The 26,686-nt window shown below is 43.6% G+C and overlaps 1 protein-coding gene across 6 annotated transcripts in view; it reads left to right on the forward strand.

Moving 5' to 3' along the window:
* The first annotated feature begins 4,614 nt into the window (after positions 1–4,614).
* Positions 4,615–26,686, forward strand: part of LOC122542559 (creatine kinase U-type, mitochondrial) — a 39,833-nt gene continuing 17,761 nt past the window's right edge. Inside the window, exons 1-5 of one of the 6 annotated variants that reach the window (XM_043680441.1) lie at positions 4,615–4,718; positions 14,065–14,235; positions 22,692–22,890; positions 25,457–25,552; positions 25,897–26,118. In XM_043680441.1, the coding sequence (XP_043536376.1) occupies positions 14,087–14,235; positions 22,692–22,890; positions 25,457–25,552; positions 25,897–26,118 (666 nt within the window). In that variant the 5' untranslated portion in view covers positions 4,615–4,718; positions 14,065–14,086. Of the gene's footprint in view, positions 4,719–12,600; positions 12,685–12,745; positions 12,762–12,836; positions 12,922–13,693; positions 13,747–13,793; positions 13,813–14,064; positions 14,236–22,691; positions 22,891–25,456; positions 25,553–25,896; positions 26,119–26,686 lie in introns of those variants that run through there. The other 5 variants (XM_043680440.1, XM_043680445.1, XM_043680442.1 and 2 more) reach the window with 5 other exon arrangements.

Consider the following 26,686-nt stretch of genomic DNA (forward strand, 5'->3'; position numbering starts at 1 on the left):
AATACTTCAGTGAGTCAACATTTCAGCACTCTCAAAAATCCATACTTTATGAGGTTCATATAAAACCATCTTTGTATCAGCTTGGCAATTTGACATGCTCAAAGCGAGTACCTAGAAATACCAATTCTGAGGAGAACTGAGAAGAAACACAAATTCAAAGTTCAGACAGCAATATAATTAGAAACTCAGAATAAAGATCGCATGTTATTATTTTTCTGTATGTTTGATTGTGGACTGAAGTGGCAAACAGACTGTTTTAAAAATACAGGATTGTGGAAAGGATTGCTGCACTTTTTAAAAGCAAGTTTCCCAATACTCAGTGTCAGTGATGCTTACACTATTGCTTGTTCAAGGAGTTATGGAGGAGCTTTATTGCAGATGAGCTGGAGCTGAGGAATAGTGTGTACAAGGGAAATTTGGCTGACAAAAAGTAAATGATTGGTCTGTGGAGTACTGAGCAATTGTCAATGACAAAGGCTTCTGCCTTTGTGATTGTTCCCAGGTCATTGAATAACTCGTGTATTCACTCAAAAGCCATCAAATCCCCAAGAAGGAAGGAGTGTAAAACCCTCCAGCTGAAGGAGGCTAGTATATTTTCCCTCATCACCCTGTAAGATGTGGCTCTTAACTAGTCAGAGACTTCATAAGTTGTGAATCAATTGCCCTGTGGCTCCTGCAGGCAAGTGAAAAAGCCTGAAGAAGGAAGGTCAAGGATCAGTGCCCTGGTAAGCCAAAAGGATCATCTCAGCAATGCTGTAGACAGGTTCCATTGGCCTGTTTTCCCAGTCTTTCTCTCCACTCATGACACCCTTATTTTCTTGTGTCTTTCTTGTGGAAGAGAGGATTAACAAAATTATTCTGAGTAGGAGTGAAAGGAACAGGGTGGTCATTATGGGGGACTTTAACTTCCCCAACATTGACTGGAAATGTAATAGCTCTAGTATGTCGGATGGATCAGGTTTTGTCTGATGTGTACAGGAAGGTTTCCTGACACAGTATGTCGAAGGGCTGGATCTGGTGCTTGGTAATGAACTAGGCCAGGTGTTTGATTTAGTTGTAGGTGAGCACTTTGGAGAGAGTGACCATAATTCAGTTACGTTTAGTTTAGTGATGGAAAGGGATAGGTACATGCCACAGGTCAAGAGTTATCGATGGGGCAAGGGCAATTATAATGTGATTAGGTAAGAATTAGGATGCATAGAATGGGGTAGCAAAATGCAGGGGATGCAGATAATCGAAATATGGAGCTGGTTTAGGGAATAGATATTGTGTGTCCTTGGTAAGTATGTCCCTGTCAGGCAGGGAGGAAGTGATAAGGTAAGGGAACCATGGTTTACTACAGAAACTGCATCTCTTGTTAAGAAGAAGGAGGCTTATGTGTTGATGAGACAAGATGGTTCAGATGAGGTGACGGAGAGTTACAGATCAGTTAGGAAGGATTTAAAGAGAGAGTTAAGAAGAGCAAAGTGAGGACACGAGCAGTCCTTAGCAAATAGAATAAAGGAGAACCTTTCTATAGGTATGTGAGGACTAAAAGTTTGATTAGGGTAGGAATAGGGCCAATCACAGACAGAAGTGGGACATTGAGTGTGGACCCTGTATAGAGCAGAGAGGTGCTAAATGAACATTTCTCATCGGTGTTCACTCAGGAAAAGGAGAATATTGTAGAGGAGAAGAATGAGGTATGAGATAATAGGCTAGGAACGATCGAGGTTAGTTACGCACAGGTGTTATCAATTCTAGAAGGAGTGAAAGTAGACAAGTCCCCTGGGCCGGATGGGATTTATCCGAGGATTCTCTGGGAAGCTAGGGAGGAGATAGCGAACTGAAAAATGTGTTGCTGGAAAAGCGCAGCAGGTCAGGCAGCATCCAAGGAGCAGGAGAATCGACGTTTCATGCATAAGCCCTTCTTCAGGAGATAGCGAGCCTTTGATATTTGAGTCATCATTGTCTATAGGTTTAGTACCTGAGGACTGGAGGATTTCAAATGTTGTGACCTTGTTCAAGAAGGGCAGCAGAGATGACCCAGGTAATTATAGACCAGTGAGCCTTACTTCTGTTGTAGGAAAGATTTTGGAAAGGATTATAAGAGATAAGATTTATAATCATCTTGCAAGCAACAATTTGATTTCAGATAGTCATCATGGTTTCGTCAAGGGCAGGTCGTGTCTCACAAATCTCATTGACTTTTTTGAGAAGGTGACCAAGCATGTGGATGAGGTTAGGGCAGTTGACATGGTATACATGGACTTCAGTAAAGCCTTTGATAAGGTTCCACGTGATAGGCTGATGGAGAAAATGCAGAGGCATTGAGGGTGATTTAGCAGTTTGAATTAGAAACTGGCTTTCTGAAAAAAGGCAGCGAGTGGTGGTTGATGGAAAATATTCAGTCTGGAGTCCAGTTACTAGTGGTGTGCCACAAGAATCTGTTTTGGGACCACTGCTGTTTGTCATGTTTATAATGAGTTAGACGCAGGCATAAGTGAATGGATTAGTAAATTTGCAGACGATACTAAAGTCGGTGAAGTAGTGGACAGTGTGGAAGAATGTTGCAGTGGACTTGGATAAACTGCAGAATTGGGCTGAGAGGTGGCAAATGGAATTCAATGCGGCTAAATATGAGGTGATGAACTTTGGGGAGAATAACAGAAAAGCAGAGTACTGGGTCAATGGAAAGATTCTTGGTAGTGTGGATGTGCAGAGGGATCTTGGAATCCATATACATAGATACCTGAAAGTTGCCACCCAGGTGGACAGTGCTGTTAAGAAGGCATATGGTGTGTTAGGTTTCATTGGTAGAGGGATTGAGTTCCGGAACCGCAATATCATGTTGCAACTATACAAAATACTGGTGCGGCCACACTTGGAATATTGTGTACAGTTCTGGTCGCCCAATTACCGGAAGGATGTGGAAGCATTGGAAAAGGTGCAGAGGAGATTTACCAGGATGTTGCCTGATCTGGAGGGAAGGTCGTATGAGGAAAGGCTGAGAGACTTGGGTCTGTTCTTATTGGAAAGAAGAAGGCTAAGAGGGGATTTGATAGAGACATACAAGATGATCCGAGGATTAGATAGGGTAGACAGTGAAAGACCTTTTCATAGGATGATGACATCAGCTTGTACGAGAGGGCATAACTACAAATTGAGGGGTGATTGATTTAAGACAGATGTCAGAGGCAGGTTCTTTACGCAGAGAGTGGTAAGGGGGTGGAATGCCCTACCTGCCAATGTAGTCAACTCAGCCACATTAGGGAGATTTAAACAATCCTTAGATAAGCACATGGATAATTTTGGGATAGTGTAGGGGGACGAGCTGAGAATAGTTCACAGGTTGGCACAACATCGAGGGCCAAAGGACCTTTCTTTCTTGTTCTCTGTTGTATGTTCTATTTTCTGTATGAATATAGGGGAGGGTTATAGGAGGATTAGAGTTATAACTAGCAGAGTCTATATGGATTGTTCATAATCATTTATCTGTAGTTAAATTCTATTTATTTATAACAAATAGTAACCCTTGTTAAGCACAGATACCTCAGGATTAGGCTTTCTGTAAACCTGGGTCTAGAATGATCGTCAATTGGGAAACTTTATGTGCTTTTTAAAATCTTTAACTTCAGTGATGACCCCAGGAATAGTGAGGCTTGGTTTCCAGTGCGCTACCCCAGTGAGGTGCAACATCATTTAATACTAAATTAGCAAACCTTTAGCTTGTCTGAGCACAGTGTAAATTACATAGAATCCAACAGAGGACTCCTGTTAAATTATTGATTTTGAAGTTGATGGAATTCAGGTCAATCTGCAATTATAGGGTCATAGAGATGTACAGCATTGAAACAGACCCTTCGTTCAACTCGTCTATGCTGACCAGATATCCCAACCCAATCCAGTCCCATCTGCCAGTACCTGGCCCATATCCTTCCAAACCCTTCCTATTCATATATCCATCCAGATGCCTCTTAAATGTTGCAATTGTACCAGCCTCCACTACTTCCTCTGGCAGCTCATTCCATACATGTACCACGCTCTGTATGAAAAAGTTGCCCCTTAGGTCTCTTTTATATCTTTTCCCTCTCATCCTAAACCTATGCCCTCTAGTTCTGGACTCTCCCACCCCAAGGAAAAGACCTTGTCCATTTATCCTATCCATGCCCCTCATGATTTTATAAACCTCTATAAAATCACCCCTCAGCCCCCAACGCTCCAGGGAGAACAGCCCCAGCCTGTTCAGCCTCTCCCTATAGCTCAAATTTTCCAACCCTGGCAACATCCTTGTAAATCTTTTCTGAACCCTTTCAAGTTTCACAACATCTTTCCAACAGGAAGGAGACCAGAATTGCACGCAATATTCTAACAGAAAAGTGTTTTAAAGTATTCCTTTGTACAACAGAATAATGAAAATAATAAGGCTTGAGGCTGAAAGAGCTTGGCTTGCAGAGCTTTTTGGAAGGAGGATCAGAAAGAGTATTGTTACAGTATTCCTATTGATAAAAAAAATTCAAACTTCTCTATAGCCACAAAGTTTATGCCAGCAAAGTTGGTTCCTTGTTCCATCAGTCACAACAATAGAGTTTCACTGTTAAATAGATTACCTGTTGGAATTTGGTAATGTGGATCCAATCAGGTTACAGCAAAGTTGTTGCAACGCCTCAACAATTTTTCGCGTCCTCTCGATTCTTTACTCTGTCCACCTCAGCAACTGCGACTCAACATTGATTAAGGTGAGAGATTATCTTAATTAAATCGGTCAATCATTTTTAAAACTTAATACACCCTCTGTCTGATGATCCTTGGCTTATTGTGGTGTTGTGTTCTGACTGGAACATTGTTACTTTCAAATTCATTTAATTCTCATTACGTTCTTCCTGCTTTGTAATCAAAGTACTTTGTTTACCATATTTGCTTAATTCTTTTAACATTATTGTTCCTTGTACTCAAACATTAAGGAAAAGAGAGAAACATACGAAATCAAAGCTTTATCATTAATTTATAAATGTTTTAGGGTTGTAAGATATTTGTAAACGTTTTAATTCCAAATTAATTGGCACATCAACTTCAAAATCCATTTAACAAATATTTCCTTCTGGTTATTTTCCTCTGATTTACTTCTGTGTTTAAACTTCCTGAAGCTTTGGCAATTTTTTAAAAGTCATATAGATTTTTGATTGCATTTTAAATCATGTCATAGAGTCATACAGCATGGAAACACACTCTTTGGTCCAACCAGTCCATGCTGGTCGTATTCCAAAACTAAACCAGTTCCACCAATCCACACTTTGCCCGTATCCCTCCAAATGTTTATTTGTGTGCTTACTGAATATTCAAATATGTCTTTTAAACATTGTAACTTTTAAATGCATCTGTCACATCCTCTGGAAGTTTATTCCACACATGAACCACTCGCTGTGTCAAAACATTGCCTCTCATGTCATTTTTACGTTTTTCTCCTCTCACTATAAAATATGCCATCTAGTCTTGAAATCCCCCATCTCAGGGAAAAGACACATGCCATTCACCTTACCTATTCCCTCATGATTTTATAAATCTCTGTAGGGAATTTAAAAACTAGCTTGTGGCTGGGAACTGGCAAGTATCCGGAAGGAATTATCCAAACTGGCACTCCTTTGTTTGCACTCTGTGTTGTACAGCTCAACGGTTATGTTGCGAAAGGTTTGACAGCTGAAATTGAAACTGCAAAGGTTTCACCTCCTGAACAAATGATTGCTGCTGGAATGTGGAAGGTTAAAGTCCAGGGCTAGATTTATCAGAGGTGACTGGGCTCACTGAGTGGTCTGCAACTTCCCTCACTCCATCCACCTATGAACCATTTCTACAGAAGAGAAGGTGAGGACTGACCAGACTGTCAGCCTGAGTACTGTGAGGAGCAGACTGGCTCTTTAATCCACTCGCTGAGGAATTCTCCAGGCAGCCTCAGCTTCCAGCAGGTCGTGGGGCCACTTTAAGAGCTGAAGACAGTCAGGCCAGAGGGCCCAGATTCATGGATCCTCAGATACTCTGTGCCTGCCTGAGTGAAGGAGCAACCAAAGCCTGTCCTGTGAAAGGGCTCTCTCCAGCTCCCACTCCATGTATTCCATCCCCAAACCCCATCCTCAACCCGCACCTCCACTGTCCTATTCCTGTCATGAGGGTCTCATACAATATAAGTTCCCTAATTGGGGTTGTTAACCTCGTTCAATCAGGGAGCCCTGGCTGACAGATAAAAGCATCATGGATATTGACTCTAACAAGGCTGTTCCTGAGTCAAGGACTTTCCACGTGTAACTAAGGGATAACTTGGTGACGGGATGCCAGCCTCTCTGGAGTAATTTCAATGACAACGAGAATGTGTTTAATGATGTAACCATGTACAAGCGCCTACCAGCTGAAGCTCAACTGAACTTCAAACAGGCACTAAACTGGCTTTGTCATTTGAAAATGCGGCAAGTGGAGCTATAGAATTGTAGGATATTCCAATGGAAAGTAAGCTTGGGGAACACCACTTGAGAAAAGGCAATTGCACAGCCTCACTCAGGACATATCCTGAACAGAGGGAGTCCAGGTCAGCTCACACCAAAACCCCAAAACAAAGCCAGCCCTCGGCCAAATGGTTAAAATTTTCTTCAGGATCGAGGCCAGCAAGCCATTGGAGTTGCTGCCTGTGTGCAGACTCGAGACAGCAAAAGAGTCCCACTAGACTTAAATTGAATCAGAAAACTCATAAACTGGTATTCAGGAGAGAGTACACCTCAGAAAGTCCACCTAGATCTGGCTTGGATCAGTTAAATTGCTTAGCAATATACAAACAGAACCAATCAAAATAATCGAATTAACTGGTCACCCAGTTCAAAGGGAGATCGACACTGGTACAGCCATTACAGTGATTACAGAACCAGTCTTTAACCAAATTCACTTTTGGACTCCAATCCTTAAGTTTGCACAAGACCTCAACCAGACTATATCAGGGAACTTTTACAGATTAAGGGGACTACTTATGAGAAACACTGGTTCAGTTACCACTGATTGCAGTAAAAGACTTGGACCCAAGTTTGATGGGGCAAAATTGGTTGAGAAACATTCACCTTTCCAATTAGAAAATGGCTGCCTGAGTTATGTCCTAATTAAATACCCAGACATTTTTCAGGAAGGTTGAGGAACTATCAAAGGAGCCAAGGCCACCTTGCATCTTGACCAGGAAATAAGGCCCACGCATTGCCATTTGCCTCAGGGGCCAAAGTAGAGGCAGGAATCAGAAGGCTGGAAAGGGAAGGAACCATCAAACCAGAACAGATTACGGAATGGGCAGCACCGGTCATACCGACTGTGAAGCCTGACGGGTTGGTTTGCCTTGGTGGGGATTTTAAACAAATGGTAAATTGCCTTTCACAGCTGAATAAATATCCAATCCCTTGCATAGAGGATTTATACACAAAGCCAGTGGTGGTGGTGGTGGGTGGGTTGGGGGGGAGTGGGGAGGCGGGGGGATCTGTCTTCATGAAGCTGGACATGGGCCTTGTGTTCTTGCTAGTGTGGTTAGATGAGGATTCCCAGAAGTATGCTACAATTAATACCCATAAGGGTTTGTACCAAATAATGAGACTGCCATTTGGGGTATCATCAGCCTGTCCAACTTTTCAGTGGGTGATAAAGAACATTTTACAAGGTCTACCCCAGTCACCATTTTTCAAGATGACATGCTACTTGGGCTAAAGTAGTTTTAACAAGACTGGATTACACCTCTTGGAAGATAACATGAGGGCAATCAAAAGTGCCACCGATCTCATGTCTCTAATAGAGTTTAGGTCTTTACTTGAGCTGGTGAATTATTACGGAAAGTTCACACATAACCGGCCCCCATCCTTACACCTTGCACCAACTTCTAAAAAGGGGTCGGCCTTGGGAATGGTTATGTAGCCATCCATAATTTTCAGAGAAGTGAAGGACCAGCTATCACGGCACGGTGGCACAGTGGTTAGCACTGCTGCCTCACAGCGCCAGAGACCTGGGTTCAATTCCCGACTCAGGCGGCTGACTGTGTGGAGTTTGCACATTCTCCCTGTGTCTGCGTGGGTTTCCTCCGGGTGCTCCGGTTTCCTCCCACAGTCCAAAGATGTGCAGGTCAGGTGAATTGGCCATGCTAAATTGCCCGTAATGTTAGGTAAAGGGGTAAATGTATGGGTGGGTGGTGTGTTGGTGTGGACTTGTTTGGCTGAAGGGCCTGTTTCCACACTGTAAGCAATCTAATCTAATCATCCTCTAGGATGCTGAGACATTATGATCCCAAGCGAGATCTGGTATTGGCATGCGATGCCTCCCCGTACGGCATCATGGTGGTTATTAGCTTATAGTTGGCCCAATGGAGAGGAACGCCCAATAGCGTATGCATCCAAAACTTTGGCTAATGCAGAGGGTAAGTACATCCAGATAGAGAAGATAGGTTTGGAGTCAGGAAATGCCACCAATACCTTTCCGGGCATCAATCTGTAATAATAATGGATTGCGAATTCCTGTCAGGTGTCCTTAAAAAGGCCAAGGCAGTGCCACCCATAGCTTCAGGTCGATTTCAGCAGGGGGCTCGAATTCTAAGTGTGTATAATTACAAGTTGGAACACCATCTGGAAGGCCAAGTAGCAAATGCGAATGTATTAATCTGCCTCCCGCTGACAGACACAGGAAACTGATGACAGGTGCACCACTGGAAGAGTCCATAATGGTCTCTTAAATTTTCTGGACATATTCTGGTCACGGTCGAAAAGTGTAGTGCTGGAAAAGTATAGCCGATCAGGCAGCATCTGAGGAGCAGGAGAATCAACGTTTCAAGCATAAAGCCCTTCATCAGGAATGAGACTTGTGGCCCAAGGAGACCTCAGGTTTACCTGGATCATCTCGACCCCTCCCTTCCCTTCCTGGACCTCTCTATCTCCATTTCCGGCAACTGACTCAACACAGACATCTTCTACAAGTCACCGACTCCTGGTCACGGTCGAAAAGTGTGGTGCTGGAAAAGCATAGCCGATCAGGCAGCATCTGAGGAGCAGGAGAATCAACGTTTTGAGCATAAAGCCCTTCATCAGGAATGAGACTTGTCGCCCAAGGAGACCTCAGGTTTACCTGGATCATCTTGACCCCTCCCTTCCCTTCCTGGACCTCTCTATCTCCATTTCCGGCAACTGACTCAACACAGACATCTTCTACAAGTCACCGACTCTCACAGCTACCTGGACTACACCTCCTCCCACCCTGCCCACTGTAAAACTGCTATCCCTTATTCCTAACCCCTCTGCCTCTGCTGCTTCTGTTCCCAGGAGGATCAATTCCACCATGAACATCCCAGAAGGCCTCCTTCTTCAAGGACCGCAATTTCCCCTCCCACATGGTCGACAATCTCCTCCACTTCCTGCATCACCTTCCACCCCACCAATCTCTGTACACATCACATCATCCTCTGCATTTACGCCACCTACAAACAGATCCCACCACCAGGGATATATTTCCCTCCCCACCCTTATCCACATTCCAGAGAGACCATTCCCTCCGCTACTCTCTTGTCAGGTCCATGCCTCCCACCCTCCCCCCCCCGCACCCTCCCCTCCCAGCACCTTCCCCTCCCACCACAGGGAGTGCAAAACCTGTGCCCACACCTCCCCCCCTCACCTCCATCCAAGACCCTAAAGGATCCTTTCACATCTGACAGAGATTTACCTGCACCTCCACACACATCATCTACTGTATTCATTGCTCCCAATGTGGTCTCCTCTACATTGGAGAGACAGGACACAAACTTCTGGCACATTTCAGAGAACATCTCTGGGACACACACACACATAGTAACCCCACTGCCATGTGGCCAAACACTTTAACTCCCCCTCCTAATCCACCAAGGACATGCAGGCCCTCCGCCTCTTCCACCGCCAAACCCTAACCACCTGATGCCTGGAGGAAGAACGTCTCATCTACCGCCTTGGGATCCCTCAACTACACAGGGTCAATGTGGATTTGACCAGTTTCCTCATTTCCCTTCCTCCCACTTTATCCCAGATCCAACCTTCCAACTCGGCACCCACTCTCTCGAACTATCCTACCTGTCCATCTTCCTTCCCACTTTTCTGCTCCACCCTCCTCTCCGACCTATCATCTTCACCCTATTATCACATTCCCAGCTACCTTCCCCCCCCAACCTCACCCTCCTCCCATTTATCTCTTGGGCCATAAGCCTCATTCCTGATAAAGGGCTTATGCTCAAAATGTCCATTCTCCTGCTCCTCGGAAGCTGCCTGATGGGCTGTGCTTTTCCAGCACCACATTTTTCAACTCTAATCTCCAGCGTCTGCAGTCCTCCCTTTCTCCTGTAATCCAGTCACAGCTGCTAAAATTAGACTTTGGACACAGAATGATCCAATGCTGGCAAAACTGAAGCAGCTGATGGCAATGGGGCCATTACAACCGGAATTGGAGTCTTTTTGGATCAAGTCAGAGGATGGCATATTATTACAGGGAGCAAGAGTGAATGTCATGAGCAAAGGTCACTGACAATACTGGTTGAACTCCACCAGCATCATCCAGGGACTTCCAAAGTGGAGATATTGTGAGAAGTTATGTCTGGTGGCCAGAATTGGATGCAGATTGCCATGTTGGTGGGGCAATGCCAAGGTGCCAACAAAGACAAAAATTACTGCCAGGAGCTCCATGGAAATGGCCAGGCAATCCCTGGACTCAGTTACACATCAACTATGTAGGTCCTTTCATGGACTCAATGTTCTTAGCCATTGTGGACGGCCACTCAAAGTAGCTGGATGTGCATAGTCTTCATTTAGGGTGTAGGTTTGCTCGCTGAGCTGTAGGTTTATTATTCAGACATTTCATTACCGGGCTAGGTAACATCATCAGTGGCGACCTCCAAGTGAAGCGAAGCCCTTGTCTCCTGCTTTCTATTTATATCTTTCTCCTGGATGGGGTTCCTGGGGTTTGTGGTGATGTCATTTCCTGTTCATTTTCTGAGGGGTTAATAGATGGCATCTAGATCTATGTGTTTGTTTATGGCGTTGTGGTTGGAGTGCCATGCCTCTAGGAATTCTCTGGCATGTCTTTGCTTAGCCTGTCCCAGGATAGATGTGTTGTCCCATTTATCAGTCTTCATTTATCAAATACGGGGATGATGATAGAAAAACTGCATGCATCTTTTGCAATAGATGGACTGCTGGAGGTGTCGGTCACAGATAACGGACCATCGTTTACCAGCAAGGAATTTGAGTATTTCCTAAAGTTGAATGGTATTCAACACATAAAGACAATTGCATACCATCCATCATCAAACAGAAGGAGCAGTCCAAACTTTGAAGGCTTAAAGAGACAGCATACAGCTTCACTAGATACCAAACTGCCCCGGTTCCTATTTGATTATAAGACCAGCCCTCATGCAACAACAGGGATATGTTCAGCAGAGTTGCTACTGGGGAGGAGACTCCACACCAGGCTAAATCTGATCTTCGCTGCCCTGTGGGAGAGAATACAACATGATCAGGAACTCCATAATATTTCCCTTCCCTTTCTCTGTAACCTCCTTCAACTCAACAATCCTGAACAATCTCTGCACTGCTCAAAATCTAGTCTTCAAAGCACTCCTGATTATAATCCCTCCAGTAATGGTGAAGACATCTTCAGTTGCCTGAATCCTGACTTAGGAATTCCCTCCGTAAACCTCTTCCCCTCTTTAATGTTTTCTTCCCTTAATACTTGCCAAAAAATCTATCTCTTTGGCCGAGCCTCTCACTCACTCAACTTGCAATGATTTGTTATGTGAAAGGCACTAGAAATGTGAGTGGCTGTTGTTTTAGACTGTAGAGTATGTTAGTTGTTGGATGTGTTGTATAGTGATTGAATAATGGGAGTACTGGCAAGGTGAAGAAAGGTGGAAGGGACTAAGTGGACTGTCATTATTTAGCAGAAAAAGCTTTGCAATTAAGGACCTACCATGTTGGGATAGAGGTACTTTTGCATCTCAAGTAAGACAGACAGAAAAAGAGAGAAAGTCATTGAATGGCTTGGGGTGAATGTGTTCTGAAATGGGATGAGCATTAAGTCTGAATGGATAATGCCTCCATCTTGTATGGGATTTAGATTGAGCGATTTCAATGTTGTTGTTTAATTGTTATATAATGGTGTATGAAGGGAGACCTACATTTTACCTGCTGTTAGGTTTCAATAAAATGGCATAAGATCTACAGGCAGCAAAGGCCATTCGACCTCTCTGGTCAATGTTTTGCTTATGCTCCACACCAACCTCCTGCCAGCTTATTTCATCAAAATTCATCGGTATTACCTTGAATTTCTCTCTCCTTCATATACTTATCTACATCCCCCCTAAATATACCTGTGCTGTTCACCTCAACTACTCCATACGCCGGTATATTGCACATTCCGGGTGGACACAGCTGGTGTTGGGAGGAGGTAGTGGCAGAAAATAAAATTGGAGTGGAGGGATATTTGGGTGGTGTAGGACACCGGGAAGGAGAGGGAGTTCGGGTAAATGATGTGGCCTTTGTTAGGGGGAATCGCTATTGTATATTTGCAGAGCTTTGAATAACTGGAGAGCTTCGTGTCTGTTGAAGGGAACGATTGGATATCAGGCCCCATGTTGTACAGAGAATTGAAAGACAGCAGTACCGATGCACTCAAGCGGAGAGCGTACTGGTGAGGTGTAACATTTTGGGATTGAGGGTGGCCGGCGTGTTATCCTGTATTTTATCCTGACTCAGCTTGTGTTGTCGGTAAGAGGAGGTCTTGGGGTTGAAGGCAGAGCATGTGGGGGCAGTCACTTCCGTGAATTGTTGTATTGCACCTAGAGGAGATAGAACTGTTGCCAATTAAAGGAGTCGCCTGCCGTTAGTTGGACGATTCACCGCCTCACCGTGAGATGATTTGAGTCGGGTTAGTGTTAGGATTGGTTTGGGGAGTGTCCAGTGTATATATGTGTGTCTGTGTGTTGGAGGGCGCAGACTAGCAGGGCTGAAAAGATAAAAAACACGACAGAACTGCGGATGCTGTAAATCAGAGACAAAGGGTTCCGAGGAAGGGTCACTCGACCCGAAACGTTAGCTCTGATTTCTCCCCACAGGTACTGCCAGACCTGCTGAGCTTTTCCAGCAATTTCTGGGGCTTTGTTTGTGCGTGAGAAATGAGAATATTTGTCGACAATCTCAGCATACTTGAACAACTCTCCAACCGATCATCAAAGCTCAGCGGGCGGACGCTGGGAGCTGTCCAGATGCCGCGGTGCTGAAAGCTAGGCTGGAGGGAGCGGTGCTTTCCAGACTTCAAGTTGCCACTAGCTGGATTAGTGATGCTGGAAGAGCACAGCAGTTCAGGCAGCATCCGAGGAGCAGCGAAATCGACGTTGTGAAGGGCTTTTGCCCGAAACGTCGATTTTACTGCCTCTCGGATGCTGCCTGACCTGCTGTGCTCTTCCAGCACCACTGATCCAGAATCTGGTTTCCAGCATCTGCAGTCATTGTTTTTACCTCAAGCTGCCACTACACAGGTCATTTTTTGGAATGTACTTTGAGTACCACCCACACAACAAATAAACCAACGTATTCAAATTAAAGGATTATAAATTTGCAAACAACATTCCGCTGACAATAACTTACTACGTGCATAAAGGGGTGGGGGAAATGCGATCGTATTGATCGCTGCGGGTCAGTAGGAGCTCATTGGTAGGAGAAGGGGTTAATGAGAGGATTAGTGTGACAAGAGGCAAGTTATATTCGTTTTGGAAAAGCCCAGGGAAGGCGAACTCAGGACATATTAGCATCGCATCGAGTAAAAAAAAGAGTTATTTGATGTGGTGCACTGGTAGATGGGTGTGTGTGTGTATCGAGGCTGGCATTCAGTGCCAGTGCCAGCCGCTTTAGTTGGCGAGGGTTTAAGGAATGCGTTCACTGCGGCATTCTGAGCGCGCACGCTGCTGCTGCTGCTGCTGCTGGCGGCCCGGTGCTCACTTCACTTGCTCCGGGATTCACATCACGTTCCGTCCTTCTGCCCTCAATCCTCTCGCTGCCGTTCTCCCCGCAGGTTCCTCGGGCTCGCTCTGAAGATGGCCAGCACTTTGTCCCGGTTGTTGACCAGCAGGAAGACCCGGGGTATCCTCACGCTGGTGGGGGCCGGATCCCTGGCCGCGGGTTTTCTGTTCTCCAGGGATTATGTGAAAGCGGGGAGCAAACAGAGGAAACTGTACCCCCCCAGGTAAGAATGGCCGAAACCAACTGCTCTCATCTTGGGGCGGGGGGGAGAGGAGTGTAACCGTTTGCAATGGAATGAATCAATTGATTATTCGAAACCATTTCAACAAGTTGCTGGCAAAATGCTTTCCTCTGGGTCGATGGTCGATTGCTGGAAAGGAATTTTTGGTCGTTGCCCTGGCGTTGCAAAACTGTATCTTTGCTAAATTCTTGAGGCGGGTGACCTCAAGGTCAATCAAATAATGCAGCAAACCAGCCAGCGCTACTTTCCTGTCCACACCCGCCCCCCTTCCACCCCCACCCCAGCCCTCCCTGATCGAGGCCCTGAGGTCTCACGTTTGGGGACCACCCAGCATCTCTAACTGGTTTCATCAGCGGCAACTTTCTGAGCTGCTAATAGACCGCGGTTCGGTGTCGGCTGGAATCAGCCATGTTTAACCACCTTCCAATTCTTATCCGAGAATCTATCTGTCAGAGTGTTAACTACAACACGCCAACCCCAGATCCAAACAGAAAAACACTCTGAACATTGGCCATTGCTGACTTCTGAATTAAAGCTTTTCTTTAAAACAAATCATGGCGTGGATTTAGCCCACCGGATCTTTCTTTATTTAGTGGGTGCTGACTGTTTGCCGTTGGGAGGACTGTCCCAATGCTCTGCCTTAACATCTCATGATTGACGTTGTTCGGAGACCTCCCGTGGTTCGGACAGAGCTAGGGACAGAAGTGCAGCACACCGAGCTGCCACGGGCATCAGTAAATAGGTTCTGCAATGCCAGAAAGGAGGGCTGAAATTTTACATACTGGAAATCCAATTGTAACATTTGGGTGTCAGAAAGAGCATCAAATAGAAACTTCAGTGAGTTTAGACTAAAATGTCGATAATTAACCTTCTGGCCATCTGTTTCCTTACAGATCAATTGGTTTAAATCTGACATACCAGCATTAACCTGGTATTAAACCTTGCAATCTGGAGTAAGTCGTGGGTTAGATTACCTGCTATAAATATCAGTCAGATGTAGAAAATTGAGCAAGGTGCTATATTGTCCTGGGGTTTATTTAGGGTGTAAAACCATTCAGTATTGCGAATATTGCAATGTAATATTGGTTGGCATTTTTTGTAACTCATTTCTGATGATTCTCATGACTAATGAAACACCTACAGGTCTCTCATGATAATGATAATACAATCCATAAGCTTTTTTCAAAACAGAATTCACAGGATGCTGTCTGTAATTACACCTCACTTTTTTTTACAATACAAGTGAAAACTGTAAAGTTTCACAGCCTGTTTTTACATATTATCAAATCCAAAGTTCATTTTTAGAACTTCTCATGTAAGATGTCAGAAGAAATGTCATTTGAACTATGCCTTGATTAGTGTGATATTGCAGAGTGTTGAAAGAAGTGGCCACAGAGATAATGTATTTCTGATAACCTTACAAACTTCTACCGAATCTGGAACAATTCCTGTAGCTAGCAATGTCCCCCCACTATTTAAGGAGGAAATGAGAGGCATAGATGAGTTGGATCTGTTTCCATGCAGTACAGCTCTATGACGACATGAGAGAGTAAACAGGGAGCCTTAGGTCAGAAGTAGGGAAGTTATTAGAATCTACTATAAAGAATGGGATAAATGGATAATAATTGTCTGGCTGAGTACAGTCGGCATGGGTTTGTGAATAAGAAATAAAGTTTGGTGTTCTTGAGTATTTTGAGGATTTTGCTCACAAAATTGACAGAAGGACGTTGGTGGAAGTAGTGCACTTGGATCTTCACAAGAGTTTTGCTAAGGTCCCCCACAGGAGGTTGGTTAGCAAAATGAAAGCCCCTGGGAGGGAGGTGATTTACTGACATGGATGAAGGATTGGCTAACAGACAGAAAACAGAATTGGGCTATTGTCACAATAGCAAGAAGTATCAGTACTTGGGTCCAAGCTGTTCCCAATTTATATCGATGATCTGAATATGGGGACCAAATGTAATATTTCCAAATTTGTGGAAGATACAAAGGGGAATGTATGTTTTGGAAAAGATAAAGGCTTCAGGAGGATTTTAACAGCCTTAGTGAGCAGGCAAGAACAAGGCAGATAGAATATAATGTGGAAAATTGTGAGGCTATCCACTTTAGTAGAAAGAATGGATGTGCAAACTACTTCTTAAATGGTGAGAGGTTGGAGAATGTAGATATATAAAGGGACCGAGGTATCCTCTACTGAAGCTAACATGCAGGTGTAGGTTTAGCTGCTAGAAAGGATAATGAAAAATTAGCCTTTATTGCAATTTGGGTTGAGAACAGGAGTAGTGAAGTCTTGCTTTAATTGTACTTAAGCTTGGTTCGACTGCATCTAGAGTACTGTGTGTGCAATTTTGATTTCCTTATCTTAGGAAAGATATTATTGCCACAGAGGGAATGCAACAAAGTTTCCCCAGACTTGTTCCCAGGATATTGGACTGGCCTGTTGAAGAGATATTAGGCAAACAGTGTCAGTATTCTCTAGAGTTTTGAACAATGAGAGGGAAAACCTACAAAATACTTTAAGGGATAAAAAGGATAGATGGGGGGTGAGTTTTTTTCCCTGTTGGAGAGTTTAGAACCAGAGAGACTGCAAACATTTGCCCAAGGTCCTTAGATAACACCTTCCAACCCCATGACCTCTTCCATCTGAAGGCCAAGGGCAGCAGATACTTGGGAACACCAGTCCTGCAAGTTCATCTCCAAGACACTCACCATCCTGACTTAGAAAAATATCACTGTTCCTTCACTGTCACGGGGTCAAAGTCTTGGAAATGCACATTGTGGACCTTCCTACAACATGTGGATTGCAATGATTCAAAGAGACAGCTCACCATCTCCTTCTCAAGGGGCAGCCAGAGATGAGCAATAGATGCTGACCAACAAGATGCTCATGTCCCATGAGAGAGAAAAAAGCAACTGTTTTGCTATTTCCCATCCTACCTCCCTCATCTCCCTGTTCATAGAAAACTAACATTTCATCTGACTCCAACGCTCCTTATTTTGTCTCATCTTCTTCACTAAGGGGCTAAACTGAAAATCTTGCTAGTTTATCTGGAAGTTACACATTTACAATTAAATTGAGCAAAGTCAAGTCACATTGAATAACATATTGATTTCTGGATGACCACCTGCCGATCTCAATAATTGACTTACCAACAAATAACATACTGTGACCCGTGACAATGTACTAAATGCTGAATGAAGCACACCATGCCTGAGTTAACTGAGGATTATTGACTGTACCTCCTGAGGAACTGCAGGGAGCCTGATTAAGACACAGATTGATGTCAAATGATCAATATACCTGCAGCAAAGTCTCAGGAGTTGGCCATTCAGCCCATCAAGCCTGATCTGTCTGTTAATGCAACCACGGTTATTAAACATTTCAATGCCTTTTACCCAGACTATTCATACCCTTTACATCATTGGTAATCACAAATCTATGATCTCTAAACATTCTCAAAAACTGGGCTTCCACCACATCTGGTTATAGAGAATTCCAAACGTTCACAGCCTTCTGAGTCAAATAATTTATCTTAATCTCAGTCCTAAATGGCATTCCCCTAATTTGTAAATGGTGCCCTCTGGTTCCCCAACCAGGGGAAAAATCTCACCCCCATCTATCCTCTTTATCCTTTAGAGTATTTTGTAGGTCTCCCCTCTCATTTAGATTTAGGATGCATAGGATGGGGAAGGAAACTGCAGGGGACGGACGCAATTGCAATGTGGAGCGTATTCAAGGAACAGCTACTGCGTGTCCTTGATAAGTATGTAGCTGCCAGGCAGGGAGGAAGTGGTTGAGCAAGGGAGCCATGGTTTACTAAAGAAGTTAAATCTCTTGTCAAGAGGAAGAAGAAGGGTTATGTCAGGATGAGATGCAATGGCTCAGTTAGGGTGCTTGAGAGTTACAAGTTGGTCAGGAAAGACCTAAAGAGAGAGCTAAGAAGAGCCAGGAGACATGAGAAATCATTGGCAGGTAGGATCAAGGAAATCCCTAAGGATTTCTATAGGTATGTCAGGAATAAAAGAATGACTAGAGAATTATTATCAATGATAGTAGTGGGAAGTTGTGCATGGAGTCCAAGGAGAAACGTTAAATGAATATTTTCCGTCAGTATTAATATTGGAAAAAGACAATGTTGTAGAGGAGAATACTGAGATACAGGCGACTAAACTAGATGGGATTGAGGTTCACAAGGAGGAGGTGTTAGCAATTCTGGGAAGTGTGAAAATAGTTAAGTCCTCTGGGCCAAATGGGATTTATCCTAGGATTATCTGGGAAGATAGGGAGGAGATTGCAGAGCCTTTGGCTTTGATCTTTATGTCATCATTGTCTACAGGAACAGTGCCAGAAGACTGGAGGACAGCAAATGTTGTCCCCTTGTTCAAAAAGGCAGTAGAGACAATCGTGGTAATTATAGACCAGTGAGCCTTACTTCAGTTGTGGTTAAAGTGTTGGAAAAGGTTATAAAAGATAGGATTTATAATCATCTAGAGAGGAATAAGTTGATTACTTGTCAACATGGTTTTGTGAAGGGTACATCGTGCCTCACAAACTTTATTGAGTTCTTTGAGATGGATGAGGGTAAAGCGGTTGATATGGTTCCCCACAGTAGGCTATTGCACAAAATATGGAGGCGTGGGATTAAGGGTGATTTATCGGATTGGATCAGAAATTGATTAGCTTAAAGAAGACTGAGGGTGGTAGTTGATGGGATATCCTGGAGTTCAGTTACTAGTGGTGCACTGCAATGATCTGTTTTGGGGCCACTGCTGTTTGTCATTTTTATAAGTGATCTAGATGAGAGCGTAGAAGGATGGGTTAGTAAATTTTTGGATGACACTAAGGTCGGTGGAGTTGTGGATAGTGCTAATGGATGTTGCAGGTTACAGAGGAACATAAATAAGCTGCAGAGATGGGCTGAGAGGTGGCAAATGGAGTTTAATGTGGAAAAGTGTGAGGTGATTCACTTTGGAAGGAGCAACAGGAATAAAGAGCACTGGGCTAATAGTAAGATTCTTGGTAGTGTAGATGAGCAGAGAGATCTCGGTGTCCATGTACATAGATCCCCGAAAATTGCCACCCAGGCTGACAGGGTTGTTAAAAAGGCATACAGTGTGTTCACTTTTATTGGTAGATTTTTTGATTTAGATTAGATTACATTACAGTGTGGAAACAGGCCCTTCAGCCCAACAAGTCCACACCGACCCACCGAAGTGCAACCCACCCATACCCCTACATTTACCCCTTACCTAACACTACGGGCTATTTAGCATGGCCAATTCACCTGACCTGCACATCTTTGGACTGAGGGAGGAAACCGGAGCACCCGGAGGCAACCCACGCAGACACGGGGAGAACGTGCAAACTCCACACAGTCAGTCGCCTGAGGCGGGAATTGAACCCGGGTCTCAGGCGCTGTGAGGCAGCAGTGCTAACCACTGTGCCACCGTGCCGCGTAGAGGGATTGAGTTTTGGAACCATGAGGTCATGCTGCAGCTGTACAAAACTCTGATGCAGCCACACTTGGAGTATTGCATAAAGTTCTGGTCACCATATTATAGGAAGGATGTGGAAGCTTTGGAAAGGGTGCAGTGGAGATTTACCAGGATGTTCCGTGGTATGGAGAGAAGGCTGAGGGACTTGAGGCTGTTTTCATTAGAGAGAAGAAGGTTGAGAGGTGACCTAATTGGGACATATAAGATAATCAGAGGGTTAGATAGGGTGGACATTGACAACCTTTTTCCTCAGATAGTGATGGCTAGCATAAGGGGACATAGCTTTAAATTGAGTGGTGATAGATATAGGACAGATGTCAGAGGTGGTTTCTTTACTCAGAGAGTAATAGGTGCATGGAACACACTGCCTGCAAGAGTAGGAGACTCGCCAACTTTAAGGGTATTTAAATGGTCATTGGATAAACACATGGATGAAAATGGAATATTGTAGAACAGATGGGGCTTCAGATTGGTTCCACAGGTCAGCGCAACATTGAGGGCGGAAGGGCCTGTACTCCACTGTAATATTCTATGTTCTATGTTTGCACTCCTGAATTGTGCCTTGTAGATGGTGGACAGGCTTTGGGGAGTCAGGATGTGAATTACTCAGTGTGATAGTCCTAGCCTCTTACTTGCTTTGTATTTATATGGTGAGTCCAGTTGAGTTTCTGGCCAATAGTAACCCCAAGATATTGATAGTGTGAGCTTCAGTGATGGTAACACCATTAAGTGTCAAGGGGTGGTGGCAAGATTGTGTCTTGTTGGAGATGTCTGGCATTTGTGGTGCAAGTGTTGGTAAGGAGGACTTTACAGTGTCAACAGGGCTGTTTTTGTCCTTTTTCTGGTGCCTAGATCGATGCCAAGTAGTCTGCCGGGTTTCATTTCTTTGCTGAGACTTTGTAGTGATAGACACAAATGAATGGCTTGATCTGCCATCTCAGACAACAGTTAAGAGCCAACTATTAATTTCATTGCAGTGCAACCCCACAAAAGGTAAAAAGAGTGCAAGATACCTTATTTAAATTTTCTCGTGAAACATGTGAGTAAAGTCCAGAATGTGGGTGATAGCAGGACAGGCAAAACAGAGACAAGAAGTGTTGCAATAGCAATCTTGAAAGATGAAAGGAAAGAGAATGATTACCTGCCAAGACATAAACTATTTTTAGTGTTTAGTCCAAGATTTGAAAATGATCCAAATTCCAAATAATGTCAACAAGATTGAAATCTTGGACCAATTTTTGTTTTGGAATAAATAAGTCATAGAGTCACAGAGATGTACAACATGGAAACAGACTCTTCGATCCAACCCCATTCATGCTGACCCAGTTTCAACCCAATCTAGTCCCAGCTGCCAGCACCCGGCCCATATCCCTCCAAACCTTTCCTATTCATATACCCATCCAAATGCCTCTTAAATGTTGCAATTGTACCAGGCTCCACCACTTCCTCTGGCAGCTCATTCCAAACACGTACCACCCTCTGTGAAAAAGTAGGTCTCTTTTATATCTTTTCCCTCTCACCCTAAACCTATTCCCTCTAGTTCTGGACTCCCCAACCCCAGAGAAAAGACCTTGTCTGTTTATCCTATCCACACCCCTCATAATTTTGTAAACATAACATTACTAGAGGGAAACAAGGTGTTTCTTTAACAAATGGGAAAATATTTTCTGTCAGTTTCAAAGCAGAGGCGATGTCCAGCTTTGATACAACTGGACTTTAAAGTAAAATCTGAAAATAAAACAGGAGACAGTTTTTGGTTGGATTTGTGCAAACGAGAGCAATTGTATCTGCAAAGAATAAAGAGAAACAAAATCCTCCTTGTATTAAAATTGCAGAGAAAATGTGATGATTTAATGATTCAGCTACTGTACTTGTGAAGGAAATGAATGTTGTATGTACTGAACATATAATATGAAGGATGAAAAAGAGTTTAAGTCCTAATGTAAAAGATAATACCTCTGACAGTACAGCATTCTCTCAGTACCGCTTTGGCAGTCTTGCCCTAGAATATGGTGCTTAAGTACTTGGAGTAGGGCTTAAATCCACCAGCTGTGACTCAGGCATGGTGCCAAACATAAATCTAATATCCACCTGTGACTGTACAGAAACCTAAGATTTAGACCAGTGAAACTTTCCACAGGCATTAGGTAAGTCCTCCAAATAAAATAGTGTTGGATATACTGATCAAGTACACTGGAAGTTAAATCAATATAGGAGGAAATATTTGGGGAATTAAAACATTCATTGTCAATCCCATGCAATTTTTGATAAAACCACAAATGCCCATTGATCACCTTCACTAAATTATTAAAAACTAATTTGGTGTCACGAGGTACACAAAGCACTCTTCTCAAGCTAATGTAATTTTTAAAAAATAAGAACACTACCAGCTTTATTAATGCAACTGTGATATCAGCGTTTAGATACAGTTCTCACATTAGTATCAATACTTGCTGTATATCCTGCTTTCTGCTTATACAGTCTGTATTGAATGTCCATATGGTCTGTCTGCTCCGATTGTCTATGAGGAGAAATATCTCCTGTGGACATTGCTTTCGATATTATCATCCACCAACTTGACACTTGGTCTGTGTATGATCTGTCAGTTGAGATGGGATTGAGTTTAGATGTCACCTGTGAAATGTGATTTCACCTGAACATACATCAACTGCCGGGGGTAATTCACTGCAGTTTTGCTCATAGGTTCATCTCTCCAAGCTGTCCTTAGTCAATAAGGCTTCATGACCTCATTTCAGACACTTGTCAAAAACTATCTCTTTGACAATTTATTTCTGCTGATCCTAACAGCTCTTTCTTTAGCTCAATGTCTGCTCTTGTTCTGATTATGTTTCTCAAAGTTCCTTTTATTTTGCCACATTAAAGGCACTATATAAATTCAGTCAATATCGCAGGCATACACTCATTCTGCTTTATATTCTCAGCGCTGACTACCCTGACCTTCGAAAGCACAACAACTGCATGTCATCTTGCCTGACCCCGGCCATCTATGCCAAACTTCGAGACAAGACTACACCCAGTGGCTGGACACTGGATCAGTCCATCCAGACCGGAGTGGACAATCCCGGGCACCCTTTCATAAAGACTGTGGGCATGGTTGCAGGGGATGAAGAATCCTATGAGGTAAGTAAGCCAGGGAATGATTATAGATACAGAGGAAACATGGAAGGGGCTCATTTATTACAAAATGCATTTATGGTCTGATGCAGGCGCTTGACTATCAGTGATGTCCTGATCTTACCTGTATATGCTCAGGGTTACAATAAGAAGCAGGTTAAGATAATCAGTTGAGCTTGTAATGTGGTTTATTTACACTTGCTAGAAGCAACTTACATTCGTATGCAGGGATCCAGTCTCTGAAGACAAAAGAAGTATCCTTAAGCCTTGCAATGTTTTTGAATTACCCAGTACCTTTGGAAAGCCTTTAGATCCCCAGTTGCCAAGGCTTCACCTGAAAAAAAGCATCCCAAATTTACTTCGCAACCAATCAGCACCCATTCCTCTTGTAGTATGAATTGTTGTGATCATCTGAAAATTTGAATTTCTTGCATTTGTCCCGCTGAGTGCAAAATGAAATGTTTCAGCAAAAACTCTCTTTTCTGCATTAATCTAGACTCTGAAAACCCAGACTTGTGCTCGACAAGCATGTCCACTTCTGTTGACTTGTTCTCTTTCACACTCCTCCTGACCTCAGCACATCCCTGAACCCTCATTTGGGAACATATGAATATTTAAATGGATCCCTTTTTTATGCTCCACACCAGCCACAATAGAAGGCATTTTGTCTCTTCTATGAGTTACTGGGGAGGGGGGTGTTGCTGGTGAGGGGTTGGAATGATCCACAGAACAGTAGCTCACAACCAATATGTATTGCATTTCTTTGGAATTGATAATTCAGTCACAACTAAGGGGTGAAGGGTCACAAAGGAGGCTTGAATCATTGGAATAAGAGCATTCTGTTATAACGCGCATTTTGCCAATGCAAATCGGCTATAACGCAATTGAAGAATTGTGAACACTGTTTCTTTAACGATTTTCTATAGCAATCTTCTACAACACTTTTCATAGGATGATCTTCTATAGCGCAAGGTTGCAAGGGGACGTTACTGTGGCCTGATAGCAGAACGACCTTATCAAAAGTGCCTGAATTATGAGCAGGCAAGTGAGATTCTGTGAAGTGGAGCACTGTGAAGTGGGCGGCACGGTGGCACAGTGGTTAGCACTGCTGCCTCACAGCGCCAGAGAACCGGGTTCAATTCCCGCCTCAGGCGACCGACTGTGTGGAGTTTGCACATTCTCCCCGTGTCTGCGTGGGTTTCCTCCGGGTGCTCCGGTTTCCTCCCACACTCCAAAAATGTGCAGGTTAGGTGAATTGGCCACGCTAAATTGCCTGTAGTGTTAGGTGCAGGGGTAAATGTAGGGGAATGGGTCTGGGTGGGTTGCGCTTCGGCGGGTCGGTGTGGACTTGTTGGGCTGAAGGGCCTGTTTCCACACTGTAAGTAATCTAATCTGTAAGTAATCTAATCTAAAAAAAAAAATTATCTCAGACCTGCATCTTTCATAATATGAACTGAAAGCATATTAAAGCCAATAAAATGAGCAAATGATTAATCTAACCAGAGATTAAACAAACAGAGGTTCCAATCTGTACTGTTTGCCAGCAGGATGATAGGTGCTTATTATCCAAGATGAAATATTAATATGTAATTTTCACATCAGCGTTGTAAATCAGTTACATCCTGAACTGGGTGTGTTACCAGTGATTCAGTATTTCAACAACTAGACTGTTTTAACTATTTGACATTGATTTCATTGCAGTTTCCACGGCTGGATATCAAAAACGAAATCACTCACATCACATGAATGTATTACCAGACTCTTCTAACAGAGACCAGACATATCACACAGTAGTTGTTACAAAGGTGAATAGGCTACATCAGTAGTGGGGAGAGTTTAGATAAGAATGAGTTAGACATTGACATTTCACATTGGTACTGCGGGTCACATCCAACCCAGACTATTGACATCAATGACAACTCTAATTACAAGGAGAAACCTGAATATGAAATGGGTGACAGTAATCTCAATGTTGAAGCATTTGATGGGTACAGTGTCGAAAGAACTCAACTCTATCTAACACTATGTTGTACCAATCTTGTGAGTGTTTGTTGAGGAAACTGTACAGAGTGTCTTACGTTGTAACTAACCCTGTGCTACCTTTGCCTGAGAGTGTTTGATGGGGACAGTATAGAGCAAGCTTTACTCTGTATCTAACCCCATGCTGAACATGCCCTGGGAGTGTTTAATGGGGACAATGTAGGGGGGGGCTATACTCTGTATCCAACACTGTGCTGTATCTGCCCTGGGAATGTTCAATTGGGACAGTGTAGAGTGAACCTTACTTTGTAGCTAACACAAGCTGAAACTGTCCTGGGAGTATTCGATGGGATAGAGTTGAGGCAGTTTTACTCTGTAATTGATTCCGTGCTATACCTGACCTGGAAATGTTGATGAAATTCTCTGCAGTTGTAAGGAAACATTTCTTTGTACCCATTCTGAAAACTCTTCTTAATGAGTTCATCACATTCTCTCAACAGTATCCCACTCCTTTAATGTGCTGTACTCTTTGATGCTGCTTGACCTTACCTTCAGGGAATACTACCTAATGATGTCTGTTCACATTATGCAGGTCTTTGCTGATATCTTTGACCCTGTGATTATGGAAAGACACAATGGATATGATCCTAGGACCATGAAACACCCCACAGATCTGGATGCAAGCAAAGTGAGCAGCAAATATATACTAACATAAAATAGAGAAAAAAAACAAACTTGTTGAGCAATGGCTGAGGCTAAATATCTTTTAACATGGTAGAATGTTCCAAGGTGACGGGGGAGAGTGTACATGGGCTGGGGAACAGGGAGATTTAATGGATGGGTAGAGACAGTGGGGGAGAATGGGACGAGAATGTATGGAGGTGGGGGCTGCTGTGGGAGGGGATTAAATGTGGAAATAGAGGGAATTAAATGGGTGAACAGTGGAAATAAAAATCAGGTAAGGTTCACTATTGTCTCCTCTTCCTAGTTAAGCACAAACTATGAAGTTTCCTATCTTTGTTTCCTTTACAGATTAGGAATGGACAGTTTGATGAAAACTATGTTCTTTCCTCACGTGTCAGGACTGGTCGAAGTATTCGAGGACTCAGCATGCCTCCTGCCTGCACTCGGGCTGAGAGGAGAGAGGTGGAGAGGGTGACTGTTGAGGCATTAGCTGGATTAAAGGGAGATCTAGCTGGAAAATACTACAGTCTGAGCAGTATGACAGATAAAGAGCAGCAACAGCTCATTGATGTAAGACAATGAACCACAATTCATCTTGGTTAGAAGGAACTGGCTGGTGCAGTGACTAGTGGCTTCCACACTAGCATTTCCAATGTGTCCTGAATGTTTCTTATATCTGCAAGGATTCAATATTGTAAGATTTTGTTAAATATTCACCAAGCTCCTGGGACCCTGCAGTATCGCACTGTCCCTCATTCTATGCGAATTGACAATCACAATTAGAGTGTTTGGAGACTTACTCTCAGTCTGAGTTTGAGGGACATTGTTGGTTAGTACAGAGAGAGCTTTACTCTGTCAGCAAATCCATGCTGCCCCTGCCCCAGGAGTATTTGATGGGGGCATTGTAGAGGGAGCTTTACTCTATATCTAATCCATGTTACTCCTGTCCTGGGAGTATTTGTTGGGGACAGTGTAAAGGGAGTTTTACACTGCATCTAATGCCATGCTGTCCCTGTCCTGGGAGTGTTTGATGGGGATAGTTAGAGGGAGCTTTACTCTGTAACTAACACCGTGCAGCCCCTGTCCTGGGAGTGTTTGATGGAGACAGTGTAGAGGGAGCTTTCCTCTGTATCTAATA

The sequence above is a fragment of the Chiloscyllium plagiosum genome, chromosome 40 (genome assembly GCF_004010195.1).
Source record: "Chiloscyllium plagiosum isolate BGI_BamShark_2017 chromosome 40, ASM401019v2, whole genome shotgun sequence".
NCBI classification, from domain to species: Eukaryota; Metazoa; Chordata; class Chondrichthyes; order Orectolobiformes; family Hemiscylliidae; genus Chiloscyllium; species Chiloscyllium plagiosum.